Source organism: Anoplophora glabripennis, unplaced genomic scaffold (assembly GCF_000390285.2).
Source record: "Anoplophora glabripennis isolate ALB-LARVAE unplaced genomic scaffold, Agla_2.0 scaffold281, whole genome shotgun sequence".
Lineage (NCBI taxonomy): Eukaryota > Metazoa > Arthropoda > Insecta > Coleoptera > Cerambycidae > Anoplophora > Anoplophora glabripennis.
The window spans coordinates 234679-255256 of NW_019416549.1; the positions used below are offsets into that span (position 1 = coordinate 234679).

Consider the following 20578-nt stretch of genomic DNA (forward strand, 5'->3'; position numbering starts at 1 on the left):
GGTGGGATATATATATATATATAGTTTTTTCAAAGGTACTGGAAAGTGACAAAACAAACAAATGCTTATTTTTTTTGTCACAGGTTCAGGTACCTTAAATGTCTATACGAAATTGTAGGAAAAACCTACATAGGCAACTTTTCAGATGTGACAAGTGGGTAAAAATGTTCCCATACAACCTGGGATTTTTAAATTGAATAAAATCAGGGTACGAAGTCAGGGTACTATTAATACAGAATGGAAGTACGGAAATATAGGCTCTAAGTGTTCTCACTCATAAAAATTGAAAAAATTGTTATCAGAATTTCATTTTTAATTACTTCAAAACCTTCAATTAAATTTGGTACAAATGATATTTGGACAAATTGAGTTAATATCAAGTTTCCTAATCAACCAGTGACAGAAATATGGACAATCGCTTTAATTAATTTAATAAAAAAAAAATTTTATGTCCTGTACCAAGTACGCATTATTCTTTGTTCACATTTATCCATGATTTTTCTCATTTTAATTGAAAATATCTCTTGATATATTTTGATATTGTCTACGAATATAGCAAAATCGATTTTTTTATTTTACATTAAAGTATAAAGCAGGCTTGGTGCAATATGTCATATTTCCTGGTTTCGACAGTTTTTTGTTAGTTGGGAAAGTATAGAAAATAGTAGATTTTTTAATCATCACCCTGTGTATCTCGAAGAGGAAATTTGAAAAATCTTATTCACATACTCTCAGGTTCGACTTAAATCTAAACTGCCCTGTAATTAAATTTAGAAATTTATTTTGAATACTACACCTGAAAGCAATTTTTTATAGTTCAAGAAAATGCAGATTTATATGTATACTTATTATAAGTGGAATTTAGAATAATAATCGCTACATCTAAATATATACAGGCCCAGCTTTACAAATTTTACTGGCCTGAATAAAGTAAATGAAATACATTTTTCTGCTACGTATTTGAACAGTGCAACGTCTGTCTATAAATCTTTTCCTTTTATGAAATTGTTAATAATATAACTAAGAATCTACTGATATTATATCAAAATGTTTGTGATAAAGTAGGTAATAAAAAACAAAATGTAGGTAACTATTTTTGATTAAATACAGAATATTTGTTATAGGTACTTAGCAGAACAATTATAATTTTAACAAACATAAACCAAGATGAAAAAAATGGTTAATAAACTACGTCTATTCGGCTACATCGCGTTAACACAGAAATAACTAGTTAAAATGGAAATAGAGTCGCAGATGTAGTTTTAATGTTTATTTTATGCAAATACTCCATGCATTTAGGAATTTTAAGTATTTATTAAGGAATCTGTTACATAACCTTCTAATATACTATAGGTATTTTATTTACCTAATATTAATTCTAAACAATTGGCACTCACTTTATTTGGCAATAAGTTATAGAAACTTTCAAAGCTAATTGTTAAAAAAATAATTGTTACTTGCTAATTGTAAAAAAAATAATTGTTACTTACTATAAAAATGTAATTTATAAATAGTAAGTTCTTAAGTAAATAATTGGCCTTATTGTACTTTTTTATTTTCCTTGGTGCCATTATAATGATTCTAATAAATTTTCAAACAAAATTTGTAAATAATCGCCACTTCTGTTTTTCATATCTTACCAAACAATTTAAATGGTTTACAATTTAGAAAATACATTTTTGCAACTTTATTTTTAATTAAATTTTACTTCGTATACTGCAAAATTATAAAAAGGTAAGAACAAAATTTGGCCTGAGCCCCCACTTCCCACCCCCTCGGTTTGTGCAATCCTAACTAAAATTTGGAAATTATATTTTAAATTCAAAACCAAATAGTATTCAGTGTCACATTTTATTGTTTTGTTGTGGATGGTTTCAATACATATTATTGTTGCATGAAATATCATAGGCAAATTTTAGGATATAACTAGATCTGTAAAACTTACTAGACCAAAGTCATTTGATTGAAAATTTTGATATGCATGACATGACTAAGTAAGTATTTGTAACTTGTTAGTTCAGTGTTTAAAGTTTGCTATTTTTCATGCAAAAATTTTCAACAATAAGGTATCCATGACCAAAGGGGGTACTTACGTAAAGAGAATCTGCAGGCAAGGCTTCATTTAATGCTGGTAACTCATGAGCTTTATGGATATGATGTTTCAATTTATCATGCCTTGAAAAAGCTTTGTCACATTGAGTGCAAGCAAATGGTCTTTCTCCAGTGTGAACCAACTGATGTCTTGTTAAATGTGATGCCCTCTTAAAACTAAAAATAAAAAATATTTATACGTAATTAATAAATTCAATTGAATTACATTAAAATAAATTAGTATCATGAAAAACTCTAAAAGAATCTTGAAAGAATCTAGAAGTTTTTATATACCTTTTTGGCATGCGTATTTCAATAACGGTCAGTTTAATTTCGAAATGTGTCATGTCAACTGACCTCAGTAATTTTAACTTGAGAATTATTCCGTTTTAGGAATCTTATTATAGTCAATTATTCCATTTTAGATTCAATTTTTTTAATTAAATTATGGTACATATTTGTCAATTATATTCCAGAAAGTTTATATTGATTTTAAGAAACATTTTTTTTATATCAGTAAGCATCAAAAATGTATTTCAGACAGTTATTATAACTAATTATTAATATCGACAGATCGCGTGTAAGGTTTTGTAATAAGAGTAATATTTCTGTAATAATTATTAAAACAGATGTCTTATAAATTTCTACCAAACATTATTTACCTGCTCGGACATAAATCACATTTAAATTTTCTTTCCTTCCTCGCCCAAACACTTAAGTTGCTTTGCTCATCTACAGGGTGTCCCATTAATCTTTCCTTACTTGTCACCTCAGTTCTTGAAACGACATTGTTTGTATCTTCTAGTTCTGTCGGCGTTTCATTATTTACTGTTTCGCTAGTTTCTAAAAACGAATTAAAAATCTTTTTATTGTTTGCATTTCAAATAATATGTTTCATAAAAAATCAAAATCTATTATTTTCATTCACAATCGTCAATATTCAACAGTCAGCTACTAATATTTACCACATTTTTTAATGCTAGAAATTCCTTTTTCAGAACAGGAGCTAACTCTCCTTTCGGCGGAATTTTTCACGATTTTTTCAGGTACAACTTCATTATCTTCTGATGTAAAATCCACAGCAACTCTTTTTTGACCCCTATACCTTGTATCTCTTCCATACCCATTGCACTTCTAAAAATTCAAATATTCTATCACATCTATTTAAAATATATGTAAATACCTTTTTGTTATAACATTCACAAATTTGTATTCAATACATTATTTGACTAAGTTTTGATAGGTATAAATTTCAATAAAAAAATAATACTATTTTTCAAGGAAGCTATAATAATAATTTAATACAATGGTATTTATGTTTTGTAACAGAGCACATTATAAATATTTTTCTGATTCCATATTACTAAATTGATTCACATGCTTGTTAAATTATTAAATGGTTATTTTCCATTGTTATTTTCTACTCTTCACATGCATAATGGTGATCTAGTTTGGTCTGTACACTTATTAATATTTATTAAAATCAACTACTATGATCTTCCCATAGGTTAACAAAGTGATTATTAAGTATACATAATTTTATACGTATGTTCAGTATTTTTCCATGACAGATTTCCAAATTCTTTAAAATGGTCGAAGTATAATGGCCAGAATTACAGTACGAAGATATTTCTTTGTTATTAAAGTTGTTATACCATATATTCATTCAATTTTACTTTTTAAAATTTTCATTAAGGTCAGTGATGAAAAAGGCAGCAGTGATTTTTTCAAGGCAAGAATAAACCACAAAAAGTAAAATTAGGGATGAATAGAAACATGACAAATGTGAAAATCATATTTAATTTAAAACCATAAAAAGAAGTAAGTAATCGTGGGATGTTAAAGCAAATAGTGTATTAAATCTCAAGGTATGATAGTGCAAGTCAAAAGGAAAATATATTTCTACGATTATTTGTAAACGTTAAAATTTAATTAATTGAAAAATTTATTTTTTTAATGATAACTTTATCTTACTAAGCCAAAAAAGTAAAAAAGAACGAATAGATAATACGAGCCGACCTTACTCTCTCCTTAACAAAGTGCCAACATATTGAGAACTGCTGTAATCGAGAGGGAATTTATCAGTGGTGGCTGTTGCGGAGGGAAAAATTTAATTTAAAATTTAGTTCAAAATGTTATCTAGATAATTAAATAGATTAACCTTATGATACACATTAAAATGGAAATGTTAAATTATATTTTAAATGTACACTCAATTTAACTCTTGCAAATTCCATTTGAAAAACGCTGTATACGTGGGCTCCTCGTAGCCCGCCCTTAAGCCGGCCGCACATTGAGATGCCGGCGATGCAGGGCAGGGCAGGTTACACGGTTCAGGAAAAAAACATGTCCCGCTGTGTGAGCGCTACTTGAAACACAGTCTTGGCAGTTCTTGCTTATATGCGAATGCGATAACAATATATTTGGGCATTAAAAGGTTTTGTTTTTAAATTTTGATTATAGCGTTGTTTCTGGACAGTTCCGAGTCAGATTCTGACGCAGAATTTGAAGACATTATATAACATTTCAAAGAGGAAAGTCATTTTGGAAAAGCAACTATATCAAAAGGAGAAATACTCATGGGGAATTTGCACTATCGTCCGAATTTTCTGAGCCTATTTTTTCAAACACCAAAACTACTAAGCAGGTGGCGCAGGAAACTGTGTCCGGAAGACTGCGCTATGCAGGTTTACTTAAACGCAGTTCTGTGCTACCCTGCCCTGCGTTGCCTGCGTCACCTGCATCTCGATGTGCGGCCGGCTTTAAAGCTGTAAAGTGTTACAACACTGGTCATGGTTACCGTCGCGCAGCATTGAAAGAGGAGTGGGAATAGCACATATTTACTATGCAATTTGGCCTCTGTTTATAGTCCGCCCGTGACCAAATAATAGCTATTCTCCTCTTTTTTTCTTATTAAACGTAATTTGTTTACGCGTGGTGTAAAATTTTGTTACCTACGTATTGTCATGGGCGTAGCTATGATTGGGGTGGGCCCAAGGCTACTGCAAGCTCTATGGAGGCCTCTAATAAAAAAAAAAATCCGAGTTTTTCCAGGACATAGCTAATACAATGCGAAACATCGGCTTAATATTAAAAATGTTGTGTCCGCCGTTCTTAGTGGTGGAAATTCTAAATATTTGGAATTATTGAATTTTCATGGCTGAAAACATATATAAGTATCTCGAAACCGAGAGAGTTGTACTAACCAAATTCGGACAGGACATAGCTAATACAATGCGAAACATCATTGATATTAAAAATGTTGTCACCGCCGTTCTTGGTGGTGAAAATTCGAAATATTTGGAATTATTGAATATTCGTGGCTGCAAACATACATAAGTATTGTATTCTCGAAGCCGAGAGAGTTGTACTAATCTAATATAATGCGAATCATCACCATGATATTAAAAATGTTGTCACCGCCGTTCTTGGTGGTGAAAAATCGAAATTTTTGGAATTATTTAATTTTCGTGGCTGAAATCACCGCCGTTCTTGGTGGTGAATATTCAAAATATTTGGAATTATTCAATTTTTGTGGCTGAAAACATACATAGGTATTGTATTTTCGAAACCGAGAGAGTTGCACTAACCAAATTTGGACAGGCCATAACTAATACAATGTGAAACATCACTTTGATGTTAAAAATGTTGTCACCGCCGTTCTTGGTGGTGAAAATTCGATATTTTTAGGATTGTTTTGGACAAAAGCAGAATAATGGACTTTCACTATAAAATAGAACGTTTTCCCTATATTCCAATAGTACTAAAAACTACCCAATTATATGTATTTTTTTTTCCATACTTTGTACCTAAATTTTTCCGCCCTCCCTGGTATGGAAGTCAAGAGCCACTGGAAGTTTCAAAATTGAAATTATGTAAAAATTTCCAAGCATACTGTGCTAGAGCTGTTTTTTTTGTTAATTTAATAATCTGTTATCTTCTGATACTTTGCGAATATTTGCTACTCTTTTTTAAATATTATAGGTACATTTCAAACATAAGCTTTTTTAAATATCTACTGGTTTGGCCATTATAAACCCCATTATAATCTGAGCAAGATATATTGTGAATAATATTACTCCCTAGTTGTCTTGTCTTTTAATTTTGGTAGTAGGTAAGTATATCTTTATTTTTAATCGTTACCAAAAATTATATGAAATGGATCGTTATTATTATTTTAGATATTTTTCCGGAAAGACCCTTTATAAAGGGTGTTTTTGGAAAAAATACCACAAATTCAGAGACTGATAGAACACCAAAAAAATAAGAAGACTTTTGCCTATGTACCAAAATCAAATTTTTGTAGTGTATTTTCCAAATGCATAATGCATTGAAATTTGCTAAGTAAAATTTCATTTTACTTAAAAACGGTACTCTTGTTGAAATTACTGAAAATGCACCGTTTTTGAGAGGACAGAATTATTGACTGTGCAAAAGTTAACCAGCTTCGGTTTTTTTTACAGGGTGTCGGTTCCTTGAATTGAACAAAATCGATTTAGATCAATATTGCTTTCTTCTCAAATAACGGCGTGATTTCAGCGATTATTAACCTCAAGAGTGTTATATCTTTACAAATTTCTTTAGTTGTTTAAATTTTGCAATACAATTTTGGTGCGGTCCAACCTAGTTTTCAAAAAACAAAAAATTTCCAAAATTCTAACCTGGACATTTCACACAACGCTACGAACAACTGTATTTATTTTATGTAACTGTCAGATCTATAAATAATGAATAATCAGCATTGTTTAAGACACAATTTCGGAAAATTCAAATGAAAAATATATACAGGGTGTCTCATAATTAGCTGCCAACCCTGAACAGGCCAATTCTATGATCAAAACTAAGTAAAAAAGTTCATATGAACATGGGTCTGGAAATGCTTCCTAAGGGCACAGGGACCCATTGAAGAGGGAGGAATGGAAATCATTTTTTGTAATATCTCTAAATCGCGTTGTGATAAATGAATGAAATTTGGTATACACAGCTAAATTTTGATGAGCAAATTGATGGACTAATCCATTTATTTCCACAAGGTCCATTGGGGTGGGTACGGGGGGGCCCTTGGTACTTTGCGTGTGTAACTTTTTCATCTTTGACTTTTTAACAAATTGGACAGCAAATTCCGTTTTNCTAGCGATTGTTGAAATGTTGTGTTATAAAAACATTTCAACAATCGCTAGGCCCAAGCCAACCCTGTTCACCCAAACGAAGGCCACAGGAATACTCACCGTGTCCGAAGAACCCTCCTCGAGAAGCACACCCGTCAGCTCCAATTCTTCAGCTAACTCGTACACAGTATTTAAAGTTTCACTGGGCACGTCGATAGCGCCTTTGTATATCAATTCCAACAAATCTCTAAGTTGCTCCAACGATATGCCGTGCATAATAAAAATAGCGCGCTCGTCCTTGTGTTCAAGAAAAACCTTGCGGAAGTAGGGACTACTAGCGGCCAATATCACCTTATGGGCCCTTATGGAACCGTTCTTACAGTGAAGGGTACAGTCCGTGAGCAACTCGTCGTTATACAATGTTTTGAACATAGATCCCATATTTTCAAGGTGCTTCTCCGTTAGAAGCCGAACGCACTTGTTCAGCTTCATCTAAAATTAATTTAATTAAATATATATGTACTTGTACAGGGTGCCCCCCTCAAGGAAGTGCACAAACACCAAGGGAACATTCCTCGAGTAAAAATAAGCTGAAAGGTTTATATAAACCGCAGTTCGGCACAATTTTCTGAGATATCTGATATGATAATACGTACATTTAGAATTGAAGGGTTTCTAGCAAGAACAGATGTCAAAAAAAATAAATTTAGAGAAGAGCGTTAAAACTGATTTTCTTGAAACATATTAAAAATTAAAAAATGGTTTATAGGACAATTTATAATCAAACGTGTGTAATGAAACATTCTGACATAATTGTCAAAAAAACTATATATTTTGAGAAAAAAATATATTTTAGTTTGACAATAACTCTAAAAGTCAATTTTGAGACAAATTTTATTTTTGCTAGAACCGTTCAATTGTTAAATGATGTACTCCTGTCCGTCAAAGAAATATTGCATTCTTGTTATTCTAACGTGTCTCACCCTTGACAAAGACCAATACGTAAAACATACAGCTCCTACAAAGAGATCTTTTTGTTATTTTACTTAGGATTGCCTCATCATATATCTAGCTTTTATTTTGGATATTTATTTATTTATTACTATCTATTTCATAGATAGTTGTTAGTATAATTCGAAGCTCGTTGGGGCATCAGTTGTTTCCTGCAATATCAGCAGTGTAGCAGAATCTTTATAATCAAGCGTCCGCTGGATTTTGACGTCGGTCTGTCATTGCTGTTCAGTAGCCGCGCATCGCCGGAGAGTGTTTTGGTGCTATTTTCCTCTTAGGAGGGGTATTTTCCTTGATGAGCTAGCCCTGGAATAAGGATGCCCCCTACAGATTGGCGCCCAACGTTGGGCGCCAATTTGTAGGGGTACCCTTAATCCAGGGCTACTGAACAGCGATGACAGCCAGACATCAAATGATCAAATCCAGCGGACGGTTGATTATATGATATGAGTAGTACAGAAGGAGAGGGAGACAGATTCTCCTACAACAGGAATATTGTAAGAAGGGGTAGCTATATTTTGCACACCTAGATTTCCTGTATCGAAGAACACTGTTTAACTTCATTTGATAAAATTTAGAAAAAAACATATTTTGAATTTGTTTGAATACCTTCACAATAGAGTAAATAATTAAACGTAGATTTAGCACATAAAAAATATGATTCTTAACCTGTACACATAAACTCGACGAATGATTCTACACATAAATACACGAAAAAAGTCATACAAACATAGGTCCTAAGATGAGCTATGTTCGTTGAGAATGGATATATTTTATCCAGTTGTCTTATGGTATTTTGATTCGACGTCATTTTTTACATAAAAAAGGTATTCTTTAATTTTTCTTCTCTTTGTAAAACAAGTGTATTTCCTGGGAGACGACCGATTAGGTCCATTGTCTGACCCCCTGGACAGCCCAGCAGTAAATCATTATTTTTAATTGATCATGGGTAATTTTTTAAAAATTTTTTGAACGAGGTAAACATTTATCTGTCACCTGCCCTAATGTGGGTATTTACACTAAGGTTTTATTGAATCTGAATATTTTAAAGGTATTGCCATTGAATTATAATAGTAAAAATTCAAAAAATTGCATTTGTAGAATAGCCTGCGTATGCAACAAACATTACTTACTTAATACTCGTATTTGAGAAACTTCAGGACCTGTAAGTATCAGAATAGATGAACACAAAGATTACATATAAAAGCGGGAATTTGATAAATCAAAAATTTGCGGACATGCTTGGAACAACACTCACATCAATGGGACTAGATTAAAATTTTGGAGAAATTGTAAACTAAAAGAAATCGCGATTATGTTATTAAACAACGAAAGAAGTGAAAAATAATAGAATATCATGATATCTATAACTTATAAAAAGAATTTAAATTGTCAAACCTATTTGAAATAGAAACATCCATCTTAGTTTTGAGAATGAGAACAGATTTTCTGTTGGGAGAAAATAGTTTCATAAGAATAATTCTTGCAAGGGGCAATTAATTAATTTTTAAAATTTTTCTATAGGTGGCAAAATACCCAAATGAACAGAGGAAAATGTGAAAATTTTACATCGTAAATGTTTGTAAACGAAGTATGCAGAAATATTCCGGGTGCATTAGGTTTTTTCCAAAAATCGGGTCTAACTCAAATTTTATGGGATTAAATTAAGTAAAAAATACACAGAATAAAAGCCTAAATTTGTGTATTTGTGGAGGTCGAGCGTCATACTATTTATAACAAAAGAAAAAAAATAATTGCTCTTTTTTCAGTTTTTCGCTTATACAGGGTGATTCAGTCATAATGTCATTAATTTTAAGAGCAGATAGAGAAAAATAAGAATTGGATCTTATTTGTGGAAGGGCGAAATGGGCGGTGACTATTAGACGCCTTCATTATAGCCATCTTTCTCTATCGCACGGATTTCTATGACTTTATCGCTCTCACGTAACGGCCGATGAACCATGGGGACTTTCTGACCCTGTATACATCTCCGAAAATAAGCCTCTAATATCTAAATCTACGGTACTAGCAAACAAAATGCACGCATCCAAGGTCGCCATTGAATATGGCATTTAAAATCTTACAAACTGAGAGAATTTGCTGCACTAATCAAACTTTGTTAAGTTATTTACAGAAAAATGAGCTACAAGAACAACTCCATGTTTGGACGTACAATTTGACAGTCTATTGACTGCTGGCATTTCATTTAATATTTTCAAATTGACCTTGGGTTGACCTCGGAGCTTAATCGAGCTCAAATCCAAGGTCACCATCATATTAGTTTATTAAATCCTACAACTTTTATCTGAAACTTTTTTGATAGAATGCAATCTTGAAAAGCTATCAGGAGATTCAAGTTTTTTTGGGACACCCTCTATGTCACTGGGAACTATTTACAATAATTTCCATAAACGCAGATTCGGTTACAGTGGTTACAAAGTTTTCAACTCCATAAAGCATTATTTAATTATTATTATTATTATTATTATTATTATTAAATAAATCAAATAATTAATTTATGGGAAAACTGATTGGAACTGAAAAAATTTTCAAAAGAAAAACTAGAAGAAAACCCCCATCTTTATAACAAAATAATAAACAAAGTTATAAGGTGTCTGCAAAAAAAATATTAATAAATTTAATCTGAAATGGGGGTATTTTCCCATTTCTATAATTGTAATTCTGTGCGTTTACGGCGAAAAGTGACAACCACACACGGATGCTAGCATACTAAATTTTATTTAAATTGGATAAAACGGTTTAGAATTATTCTGGAAAAACTAATAATTTTTGCTAACTAATGGCAAAACGAAACCACTTGAGATAGTTTCGGAAGTTTAGATAAATCGATTTATTTTAATCCATAAAAATGTGGTAATTGATATACGCGATATTGGGACACCCCGTGTAGTATTACTTTATCAAGTTCAAGTACACTTCTTGAAATATTAAAAAAAAGTCGGCCTATCTCAGAAACGGTGAATATCCTGGCAGAGGTTCATATAAATACTTTTGCTCATTTTTACCTGAGGAATGTTCCTCCAAGGTCGTGCACTTCTTCTTGGGACACCCTGTATCTCCCTGCGGTATGGCCGACAATAGCCCAGACACGCGAAGTCTGCTCACCGTCGCACAGTCATACGATCGCCGGTTAAATTTAAACGTATTGTTTATATTTACCTTGTGCAAATTTGTATATTTAACAGAAATTTTATAACTGAATAATCGGGTGGACGGCGATATGGCCCGGCCTTAACGCGTCTCACGACTTACTGCGCCCTTTAGGTTTCACACAAGGGGGGCTCGGCCTCGGTATTGATTTATTTCGTGCTGCCCCCTCTTTCTAAAATACAAAATACCCTCTGGAATTAATTATAACTCCCGGCCTGGCGTACGTAGCCCCGGCGTATTTCGTATTTTCGGTGTGCCAGCCAGTGCTCTCGATTTTATTTAAACATATTTTTTTGTTGTGTTAATTGTGCTGGTTTGTGAGCACGTCGCTATTTATTACTGTGACACGCTGCTATGGCAAATGCCTGGAGAATATTTTTATATATTTTTTTTACTTTATAAAAAAAAATTGTAGCGAATATTTATTAGATATACGCATATTAACTTAATTCTTAATAATTATTCCGAATAAGATTTTTTTCAGTTCAATATACAAGGATTTATTCCACTCCATTATCACATAAAGGCGTATCTCATTTTTTTACAATTTTACGGTCCATCATTTTAAAGTTTTGTCAACATTTTCGAATGGAAGAAGCTGTTCTAAACACAAAATTGTGGCTACGAAACTACCTATTTCTTCTTAATATTGATGTTATTAGAAAAACAATTCCACATATTATTTCGAAAATTATTTATTAGAATACGGTTCCCCATTTTTTTAAATATTTGAGATATGCCTCTTTGTCTTAATACTTTTTTTTTGTAAAAGAAATGTCCAACAGACATGTGTTTTTTTCTCAAACAAATGTACATAAAGAACAAAGAAACTAACAGAATATTTTTATTTGAACATTAATAATACATAAAAACTGATTTAGAACTTTTCAGAATTAGCAAAATTCAAGCCAGCTCGTAATCACTACATAAATTTTGTTTATTCTCATTATATAAACGCAGTTGTAGACAATAAAAAGTTTCCAGTCTAAACTGCATATCAAAACAAAGTACATATTAGTATAGTTCTTTAAGTCTTGTTTGTTCTGACAATCGAATTGGAGGCTTCATTCCTCAACAAAAGATCAATAAATCACAACATTTTTTTTTACTAAAAGTTTGTTAGTGCATAGTTAAATGTACGAAGTAATTGATCTATAAATATTTTCCATATGAACATTTTTGGCTTATCTTAAATAGTAACAAATATTTTACTTCTTTTTTAAGACAGACCAGACCGTTTGGTCATACCTATATTGGTATGAATCTCATTTTTATATTTTTTTGAGATACGCCCCTTTTTTATAATGGGGACAATATGTTTACTGGCTGTTAATATAATAATAAAATAACGTTCACATATTTTTATTTATTAGATATACCATAAGAAGACTCATATTGAAAACTATAATTTCCACAAAATTGAAAATCGCTTGTCGCAATTTTTTAAGTGTTAAAATCTAATAACCGGAGATTATTCTAAATTCCTCAAAATACCAATTTATGTAAAAACAAATATTTTGATCTGCTCTAATTATTTTATTTATTATTCATTTAATTTTTGTAAATTAATGCGAAAAGAGGACATTTTGGACTTTACAATTTTATATTTTTTCTTATACTTACAATATTTAATAATAACGAAAAATCGCAGTAAAGCATAATCACACCACGCAGAATGCTTTTAGGATAAGGACTATACAAGCACTAAAATAACGTGTTATTATATTTCCGATAAAAAATTGTTGACAAGTTTTAAAATATTGTTACCAGCAAAAAAATAAAAAAAATCGTAGCAAGCTAGGATTTGGTGTCATGAGACACTTATTTAAATTTTACTTGTTTATTTTACATCTGTTACTCGTTTGCACACCTGAAATTGCTTTATTGAAAAATATAACGAAAAAAAAATAAACTTTACTGTTTTTCTTATTATTAATTATCGAAAAAATGTAACGAAAATATTGGTACAGAAAATTATTTAAAATTTTATTTTTTGAATTTCTTTTTTAAGACTGGCAAGATATCGAACTTTTAGTAAGACAGTGGTAGAACAAGTAGGCCTATCAGGAAGTGACGAAGCATAAGGTTAAACTAGAGCAACTTCCTTTAATTTTTCGCATTGAAATATCACGAAGAATATCTAAACATCAGAAAATGTACCTTTCCTATTTTATCCAGCAAGTTTGTAAATATACTCAATAATTGTGATTAATGCATGCGTTAATAGTTTCCTAAAAGCATTCTGCGTGGTGTGATTATGTTTATAGTACCTACTGTACGCGATCTTATGTATGTTCATCAGACAATTCAGGAAAAGTAAAATAAACATACGAAGTAAAATATGCTTTTTTTCTTATTTTGAATGTATTTTCAGTTGTCTTATACCCCCGAAAAAAATTTTGTTTTTTCCCTGAAAAACAAATATTGTCTCTAACTTGCTTAGAATTTCTAAAATGCTGGACAAAAAATTGCGCCTATAAACGCCCCCTTGAAGAAATTTCATTTATGACACCAAAAATCTGGCGAACATTTTGGACTGAAGAAGTAAATCTCATGTTCCTTACTTTTAGGCACAAAAATTAATTAAAAAATTAATTTTGCTATGTTCATAGAACGAAAGACGGCGACGTAGCATTTTTAATAAAAAAATTCTTGAAAATTTTTTCTCATTTCTTTACTATGTTTTTGTTTATAGTATACACAATATACATATAACTTTATTATATCAATTTTTATTATTTTTCTCGATTAGTTGTAAAATATTTGATTCGCTTATATATAAAGTGGACGTTTATTTACAAACAGGATGTGTTTGTCATTTGTATTAATTTGTATTAATTGGTAAACTAACAACAAAAAATACTTTTCGGCTGCTTCATTATTTGTTCCTTATATAAGTTAATGACCTGTACACCTATTAATGATGTGTATAAAAAATCATTTTGATTTTTATTAACAAAAAAAAATAGAAAATCTGTCTACAAAATATGTTAAAAAAATACTTGTATAATAAATAATTGATAAAAAATTTAAATGTCATCAAAATTAAAAAAATAGCAATATTTCAATTTTGGACGTTATAATACATTTCTGGACTGAACAAGTAAATATGTTATATTGTTCCAAATCCCCTGTTGGATACCTAACTGAATTAAAAGAGTTATTAATGTTATTATACTCAGACGGAGCTCAAAACATTGAAGTAGTAACTTTTTTTAAAGAAAAAAATTCATTAAGCTTTCTCTCATTTTTGGGCAAGTTCTAAAATATTCACTAGATCGTTCAGTCTAACTTTGTTAATTTTTGTTATTTTTCTCGAATAAAGTAAAATAGTTTTTCATTGCATCTTTTTACGAAGTTATAAATTTGCATTATTGTTTATTACCTTGGCTTGATATTAAAAATAACCACTGTACACATTTAATTTTATTTTAGACTACTTATTTAGACTATATTTCACTATTTTATTTATCTCATTTTATCGCATATTTTTCTATTTCTAAATGATTTTTCAGCAAACATTTGCGAAAACAATACATTTATGTCAACAGTTGTTATTGTACATCTCTCAAATCATTTAATACAACATGTGTTTCTACGTACGATCTTTAAAATGGTAAACATTGGTGTACCTAATGTGGGGCAAGCAGGGCACGTGCCCTGGTCGACATTCAAAGGGAGGCGCAAAATTCATAAATTATTAAACTTAAAAATCAAAATAAACCAACAATATAATTCATATTCAAATAATCCACGCATGATTGAACGCTTTTACTGACTAATTTTCGTTCTAGAACAGAAAATAAAAATATTTTATAATTTATGACTGTTAGTTGTATCTGTTTATTTTATATTTAGATAATTTACTGAGGGGCGCAACTTTGATGTATGTCCTAGACGCCATTTCCTATACGTCTCTGCTGGTAAAGCACACAAATAATGAAATATGCCACATGCAATTCGTATATAGGCTTGCTAACGCATTAGCAGCCAGGCGTTTTTATGAAGAACGTTACCCAGATCCCGCACCATACGATATTACATCTACGTCTTACTGAAACCGGGAATTTTAAAAAATGTACTGCTAAAACTGGGCACTTTCAAAGAGTTTTACTCCTCAAATTGAAGAATACATGTTTAACAAAATCGAAGACAGCCCTACAACAAGCACTTAAGACGATTAATATTAAACTCTTAACAGTTTAGAGGATTCCTAAAAATGATCTTTTGTACCCTTATCATATTCAGTGTGTACAAGCAGTTTTACCCAATAATTTTAAATATTTATTTATTTATTTATTTATTTATTTAGACTATACTATCCAACAGGAACAAGTCCTAATTACAGGATAGTGAGAAGAAGAAAAAATATATATAAATATAAACAGGTAATACAACAAAAATACAGAGTATATAGGTAAAACAGTAAAAGTGCATATAAAATAGTTGTATCAGAAATAGTATGTATATTAAGCATTAAGAACGGTAAGGGTAATTTACCGTTCGAAGACAGTGTTTGGAGGCTGAGCGAAGCGAAGCCTCCAATTTTGTCTGAGAACGGTATAACTCTTAACGTTCGTGATGCTTATACTATTTTTTGCACGATCGCAATAAATGAAAACGAAATTATATATACGTATTTAATTTTTTATGTAACGTCAAAAATGACGTTTCTGAATAAATTTGCGAAGCAGGTTTTTTGAAATCTACTGATGTTTATTGTTGTCACGGCTTTCTTAATTGACGAAATTGACAGTTCTAGAATAGAATAGAAATTGAAAAAACATGTACTGCTCCAATTTCTGTAAGCAATTGTACAAACTGTACATTTAATTTCAACATTAATAAATAGATTTAAAATACATCTTTATTTTATATCAATTACCCACATTTAAAACTGAATTCTAGAAAACTCATTCCAAATCAATGCGATGTTGAAAATGTCTATTTTGACAGTTATTCACTTACTGTTCTAGAACGGTAAGTGAATTACTTACCGTTTTGTTAGCCTTAGCAACCAGTAAGCACATCCTACTGTCGTAGAAACAAACATGGTAAGTGAACTAAAAAAGCTTGATCGTGCAAAAATAAAATTAATTAAAACAAAAAAAAATAAGATGTTACAACAATGAATATGTTTAGTATATATCATGCATTTACAAATCAATAACACATTTTTGAATAACAATACAATTTGTACACACATACATACATATTACAATACAAAAAATACGAACTAAGAAGCGGGGGATAAGAACAAACAAATTTTTTTGACATATTTAACATTAGAATTAAATATATCTATAAAAGTGTATAGTAGATAATAACTTCTACACATCTTGTAGAAAGGGGTATAATGTAATATATTACTGTTGGCTGTTTTTAAGTAGAACGTTTTAAACTCTTTATTTTGATTTCTGAAGGTTTTAGATATGATAAATTTATTCTATGTAATAAATCGGGTACATCAAAGATATAATGAATTACTTTAAATAAAAATATAATGGAATGCATATTGCGACGAACAAGTAGAGAATTGCCTTCAAATCTTCGAAGAAGTTCTTGAGAATATCCAATTGGAGAATAGGCATTGTCCTCTTTAAATGCTAAGAATTTAAACAGCCTACTGGTGACCATATCACCGAACAATATTCTAACTTGGACCTAACAAATGAATTGTAAAGCAACATTACTGTATGAGTATCATGAAAGTCACGCGAATTTCGTATAACAAACCCTAAATTTCTAGTCGGATCAGAAATTATTTTATCTATGTGATGGTCAAAACATAGTTTACAATCAAAAAATACACCTAGGTCTTTTACATATTCAGGTCTCGTCAATACCGTGTTAGAAATGCTATAGGGAAATTTCAGAATTTCTTTTTACGACAATAAGACATAACTCTACATTTACTTATGTTTAACGGAAGTTTATTTTCCTGACACCACACATTCAGCAAATTCAAACTATCCTGAAGTAAGATGCAATCATCAATTTATTCTGGAATATATTTTAGCATCATCTGCATAGAGAAGGTATGGTACTTTTAGAATTGTCGTAATATTATCGATAAAAATTTTAAATAATAGTGGTCCAAGTACTGAACCCTGTGGAACACCAGAGAGGACCTCAAATTTATTTGATACCGATCCCTTATACAGTACATATTGATACCGACCTCGTAAATAAGAGTTGAAAAGTTTTAATGTCTTGCTTGATGCCCCATTATCACACAGTGCACGAATATATCATGCGAAAGCCTATCGAACGCCTTGGAAAAATCAGTCTAGATTACATCTCTACTTAACCCCGATCATCCAAGACCTCAGATATGTATTGTGATACGCACATTAAATTCCTGGATGTTGATCGACCCCTCATAAAACCATGTTGATTCGGGCTAATTTTATTTTTAATATGTATGATTGTATAAGGATGTAAAATTCTAAAACTTTAGCAAAATTAGAGATTATAGTAATGGGACGGTAATTATTTATTTAACAGATATTTCCACTTTTAAAAACAGAACATATACGTGACATTTTCCAAATATTCGGAATTGTACTTGTGGAATGAATGAGATTAAATAGTATTTTCAGCGGTTCAGCTAATACAGCGGCACAGTCACGAACTAAGAAAGATGGAATATTATCAGGGCCCATAGTCAATTTTGTTTTTATTCTCTTTATATATTTTAATACATCTTGCTCCTCTATGATTGGCACATTTAAAGTGGTAGTTACATTACTAGTTTGATATATCATGTTAGACATATTATCTTGGTCCTGAGAAACATAAACATTCTTAAAAAAATCAGCAAAACACTCTACAATTAGGCTATCATTTTCAATTAATTCACCATTTAAGGTCATACTTGATGGAAGAGAGTTACTTTTACGTTTATTATAGAAATATTTTTTACTGTGGTTTAATGTCTGATTCACATGATTCATTGAAATATGATTTTTTTATTACTATTTTCCTCAGTCTCATTGTTAGTTAATTGTTAATTAAATATAGAGTGGTTCTGTGTCGATGGATGCAAGAAAGAATAGGGCACAGTCCCTGATTTTTGCACACATTTTCTGCACCAAATTACATACGAACGATGAAAACTCACATGCGGTGTCATTAACAGTAGTTTTCTATGGATTAGGATTGTTGGAGACTTTCTAATTGGCCCATTTTTTCTTCCAGCCAGGTTGACTGGAGAAGTTTATCGTAGAATTCTTGAAGAAGATCTGCACAAACTTTACTTGAAGAAGCCCCTATTTTGTAAGATAACAAACGTTGATTGTGCACGGTGTCCCAGCCCATTTTAGTATGAATGTATTTGAACATAGATCTAATAAAGTATACTATAAACCTATGTATTTGAATGAAATATATCCATATAGTTGGATAGGTAGAGGAGTAGCACAACCTCGACCTTTCAGACTTAATCTCTCTCGATTTCTTTCTCTGGGAACATATAACTACTTGTTTATGCGACTCCAATCCAAAATTACAAAATCGCATTATCATGTCTTGCGAGACTCCAGGCAATTTTTGAACGTGTTAGCCAATCGATGCGTCCCAGGATAAAAACTTGTAATGAAGTTGAAGGTCGCCATCTCCAAGAGATTTTGTAAATTGGTATGGATTTGGTATTTTTTAATTTAATTGTAAAAAGAAAACTCATTTTATTTGTTTACTTTTAGTAAGAAATGCAATTAAATGTAATTTTTTTTGAATTGCAAATTTTCAACTTCGTAAATAGTAAAATAAAAAATAGCAGAATCGTAAATGAAAAAGTATTAAGGGTTGCAATAATTGTATACTCCTTTCGACAGTCGCAGATGATTAACAATATCGGTGTAGGGAAATCTTTGATCTTCTTCTTCTTTCCTCTTCTTCTGCTTCTTCTTTTCTAAACACTATAAAACTCAAGCGGTTCAGCAGTGCTTGATTTGGCGTTACTAAACCTAAATAATGCATTTTCATATAAAAATGGGAATTTAAGGAAAATGATTAGTCTTATTTTGACGTTTAATTTGAATAAAAGTAACAGCACTAAGCGAAACATTAGTTCCAAATTTTTGGTACCAAGGGGGGGTATGGGAGGATGGTAATTCTGAGATGGGCAGACCTCATCAAAGCAAAACAACCCTTCTCAAAGAAAGACGTCTTGTCGCCTTACTATATAGATATTTGTAATAGAAAGTTTATCAAATCAAGGAAAAAGCATGGAACAATTCACCTACATTACTTGTTTCTAACTCTCATTGTTAGTCTAATCAAAATAGGCACCACCACGCACTGCTTGCAATTAAGTATGTCGCACCAATAATATTTCTTAAAAATAATGTAAACTAAAAGTGTACTTTCAAAGTTATATTTAAAAATGTGTAAATTTAAATGATTCCATCCTACGCAAACGTTAGACAGGCCTGAACTTTTATTGTAGACGGCGCAACTAATTTATGGCCCGCCAGTTTTTAACAAATTTATTTTCAGGAAACTATGTATAATTTCAAGGAATTTATATAACACATCCTTGAGAAACACGTGGATATATCAATAATCATGTTCCGAACATTTGGAAGTCGCGTGTTCAAATCAGACGTAATTTTTTATGCGAACATATAAAATAGACGAAACTGGTTGTAGGTTCTTATTTTTGGACGGACGTGACCTATGTTAGTAAACAATGGATGGATTTCAGATTTTCTTTGCAAAATTACAAACACGAAATCTGTAACTTTTTAAATGGAGCATATTGGGCACCACTTTAGTCTGTTTCTTTATAACTTCTTTAATGAATGGGGTATTTTAGAAATGATGATTCAAAATTCTGAAAAATGAATATTTTATGTATTTTCAAGTTTAGTGTTATTATATTATGTAAATCAGTATCTACACCTTTTCCAGATTCATTTCAGAAACTCATTATTATTCATTGGAATAACATGATCATTTACCATGCACGTATGGAAATTTTTGATGTTTCAAATTCACCCCTTCTGGTTGTTTTCCGATTTAAACATCCTTAAGTTTAATCAACATAATGTCTACTACTTTCCAAAGGCGTACTGTAAATGCAATTTTTTAAATTTTGTAGCTCATTTGTCCGTGGGGTTTTTAATAAAATGATTCATAAGGTATTACTGGTTTGGAAAACTGTCCTAACATTGAACCAATTTTCAATTTCATTT

At 31.0% G+C, this 20578-nt stretch overlaps 1 protein-coding gene across 1 annotated transcript in view; it reads right to left on the reverse strand.

Moving 5' to 3' along the window:
• Positions 1 to 11472, reverse strand: part of LOC108907100 (PR domain zinc finger protein 1-like) — a 15981-nt gene extending 4509 nt beyond the window's left edge. Inside the window, exons 1-5 of the mRNA XM_018710626.1 lie at positions 11391 to 11472; positions 7320 to 7691; positions 3057 to 3225; positions 2754 to 2934; positions 2094 to 2268 (exon numbers count right to left, since the gene is read on the reverse strand). Of these exons, the coding sequence (XP_018566142.1) occupies positions 2094 to 2268; positions 2754 to 2934; positions 3057 to 3225; positions 7320 to 7691 (897 nt within the window). The 5' untranslated portion in view covers positions 11391 to 11472. The remainder of the gene's footprint in view (positions 1 to 2093; positions 2269 to 2753; positions 2935 to 3056; positions 3226 to 7319; positions 7692 to 11390) is intronic.
• Positions 11473 to 20578: the final 9106 nt, after the last annotated feature.